Raw genomic sequence first — 3,247 nt, 5'->3', positions numbered from 1 at the left:
ACTTATTTCTAGATTGTTTTTGCAGTGTATGCAAGGTATTTTTCCAATGGAAAAAAGATGATTAACATTTAGAATAAGAAAAAACAACAAAAACTACTTATTTCTAGTGGAGAATATGTACAGTCATATGAAGAAGTTTGGGCACCCCTATTAATCATAAATATTTGGGTGTTTGCAACAGCTATTTCAGTTTGATACATCTAATAACTGATAGTAATATTTCAGTATCGAATGAGGTTTATTGGACTAACAGAAAATGTGCAGTATGCTTTAAAACAAAATTTGACCGGTGCAAAAATCTGGGTACCCTGATCATTTTATTGATTTGAATACCCTTAACTACTTTTCACTGACTTACTGAAACATAAAATTGGTTTGGTAACTTCATTAAGATTTGAACTCCATAGCCAGGTGTATCCAATCAGGAGAAAATGTACTTAAGGTGGCCGGTTGCAAGTTGTTCTCCTGTTTGAATCTCCTGGGCTCCTCAAAACAAGTCTAAAATGATCTGAAAACAAAGATTGTTCAACATAATCGTTCGGGGGAAGGATACAAAAAGTTGTCTCTGAGATTTAAACTGTCAGTTTCCACTTTTAGGAACACAGTAAGGAAATAGAAGACCACAGGGACAGTTCCTGTTAAGCCCAGAAGTGTCAGGCCAAGAAAAATATCAGAGAGGCAAAGAAGGGTGAGAATGGTCAAGGAAAACCCACAGACCACCTCCAAAGACCTGCAGCATCATCTTGCTGCAGATGGTGTCACTGTGCATCGTTTAACAATTCTGCACACTTTGCACCAGGAGAAGCTCTATGGGAGAGTGATGCCACAGAAGCCTTTTCTGCAAGCACAAACAGAATTGCTTGAGATATGCAAAAGCACATGCTTTGGGGCTGCGTTACCAATGCTGGCACTAGGAATCTTTTTAAAGTAGAGGGTCGCATGGATTCCACTCAATATCAGCAGATTATTGAGAATAATGTTCAAGAATCAGTTAAGAAGTTGAAGTTACATCCGGGATGGATATTTCAGCAAGACAAAGGATCCAAAACACCGCTCCAGATCTACTCAGGCATTCATTCCGAGGAACGATTCCAATGCCCAGACCTGAATATCATTGAACATCTGTGGGATGATTTGAAGCAAGCAAGACCAAACTTAATTGAACTGGAATTGTTTTGCAAAGAATGGTCAAAAATCCCTTCATCCAGGATCCATGAACTCATTAAAAGCTACAGGAAGCGGCTGTTGTTTTTGCAAAAAGAGGATCTACTAAATATTAATGTCTCTTTTTATCTTAGGTGTCCATGTTTCTGCACCTGTCAAATTGTGATTTAATGCGTACGGCACATTTTCTGTTCAATAAACCTCAATTCAATACTGAAATATTACTGTGTCCGTCAGTTATTAGATATACCAAACTTAAGTAGCTGTTGCAATATTTAGAAATAACAATAATTAGGATTAATAGGGATGCCCAAACCTTTTCATATGACTGCAAGTATCTTATTCTAAGGGGGAAAAATACTCGTTCCATTGTCAGCTCATCTTATTCACCTGCTCAATTTAAGGGCAAATTGGCTTGTTTTAGGAAAAAATTATCAGGTTTTGCAGTGAGACAAACTAAATCATCCTGACTTTATAAATGTTAAAATCTTGCTTAGGAAGAAAAAGTTTTCTATAAAATATAGAGACATCTGCAAAGTTAAAAAGTCAGATCATTTCTCCTGGAAGTGTGCGGACTTCACGGACTGGTTGGGCGATCATCACTCTTCACCTTCGCTGGGTTTGCAATCCAAGATTTATGCCTTTTCTGTTCAATATGGTGAAAAGAAACAAGGTCAGTTCCTTTTTAGACAGAAATGGATAAAAAAGCTGCAACAACTTAAGAACGACAAAGCATTGTTGATGAGATTGTGTAAGAAGCTGTATTCAGGCTGTGCGACTCGTTTCCCACATGGGCATTGAAGTCTCCCAGTAGAATATCATAATAGCAATCCACCTTAAGTTTCTCCGTTAAGCTGTTTTCAGAGAGATCTGCGATACAACAGTTATCAGCTGCTATATTTCACAAAATCATGCCAAATAACCAGCATAGGCTTCTTTCACACCATTTTTCATAGATTTCCATGTCTGATCATTTATTTTAGCATATTTGACAAGGGTGGCAAAGGTTAATGGGTCTCCTCTATTCAGAAAATGTTTTATACGCCTGACGGGTAGAAACCAGTCTGTTGGTTGTAATTTATTTAAAGTACCACTAGATGGGGGTAAATCTTACACACTGCTCCTTTAAGACTAACAAAAAACAGTGCAAACTTCAGACAGGATGATGATTAAATGACATTTAAAGCGTCTCTTACTGGTTTGTTCTTGTGTGAAAGTGATATAGGAGTACACCAGGCTGCCAGCAATGCTGTTAAAAAAAGAAGAAATAACTTTTTCATAACATGCTAATCTCTGGAAATCCATCAGCTAAGTTCGTCAGTCTTTGCAGTTTCCTCCTCCTATAACCGAATCCAGAAAAACCGATTTGTTACCTGATGTTTAGACCTAAGAAGTTCAGCCAGGTGAATATATAATCTCCTCCAAACACCATCCCAATGTACGTGACCAGGATGTTCTGAGAAAAAGTGCAAAACAAAGCTTAATATATGCATTACTTCATCCATGAGAGACTGCATGCAAAGTGAGGCGACCTACTTTGATGCAGCCGATAATGGAGGTAGTGAGTGCTGAGTTACACTGCGTGCACAGCATGATGGAGTACATCAAGACAAAGCTGTATGAACACAGAGGAAGAAAGACTCAGAAACACTCAGTATTAAAAAAAGCAAGGTTGAGTCTTGTATCTATGTTACCCCATGACGCAGGAGAGCACAAACTGCACAACAAACAGCTGATCAGCCCATCCTTGGTATTCCAGTCCCTGTTCCCAAAAAAAACACGTCAACAGTGTCACCAGCTATTATAGAAACTTTACAAACCATCAAGATGAGCATTAACTGATCTTTATTTTGAGCTTTTGATGATCCCTTAAGCTTACATCTTTATTTTTCCAGGGTGGAGGGATTACAAAACATTACATGTTTATTGACAAGTCTTTGGGGTCTAGTTTCCTACAAGGCAAAATATCTCATTACTTTCCCAAGATCACGTTCAGCACCCACATTTTCCCTCCCCTCCCTGAGGAGAATAAACACTATTGAATATGTTTGGGTCTAACCTGACTCCGCCAGATGGATTTGCT

General features: G+C 38.3%; 1 protein-coding gene across 1 annotated transcript in view; it reads right to left on the bottom strand.

Moving 5' to 3' along the window:
- Nucleotides 1-1,272: 1,272 nt before the first annotated feature.
- LOC107082610 (UDP-N-acetylglucosamine/UDP-glucose/GDP-mannose transporter-like) overlaps nucleotides 1,273-3,247 on the bottom strand; it is an 8,468-nt gene continuing 6,493 nt past the window's right edge. Inside the window, exons 9-13 of the mRNA XM_015371378.1 lie at nucleotides 2,859-2,926; nucleotides 2,701-2,779; nucleotides 2,538-2,620; nucleotides 2,361-2,413; nucleotides 1,273-1,810 (exon numbers count right to left, since the gene is read on the bottom strand). Coding sequence (XP_015226864.1) covers nucleotides 1,800-1,810; nucleotides 2,361-2,413; nucleotides 2,538-2,620; nucleotides 2,701-2,779; nucleotides 2,859-2,926 — 294 coding nt within the window. The 3' untranslated portion in view covers nucleotides 1,273-1,799. The remainder of the gene's footprint in view (nucleotides 1,811-2,360; nucleotides 2,414-2,537; nucleotides 2,621-2,700; nucleotides 2,780-2,858; nucleotides 2,927-3,247) is intronic.

This window comes from Cyprinodon variegatus, unplaced genomic scaffold, assembly GCF_000732505.1.
Source record: "Cyprinodon variegatus isolate N-32 unplaced genomic scaffold, C_variegatus-1.0 Scaffold57, whole genome shotgun sequence".
Taxonomy (NCBI): domain Eukaryota; kingdom Metazoa; phylum Chordata; class Actinopteri; order Cyprinodontiformes; family Cyprinodontidae; genus Cyprinodon; species Cyprinodon variegatus.
This window is presented reverse-complemented; position numbering and strand designations above follow the sequence as displayed.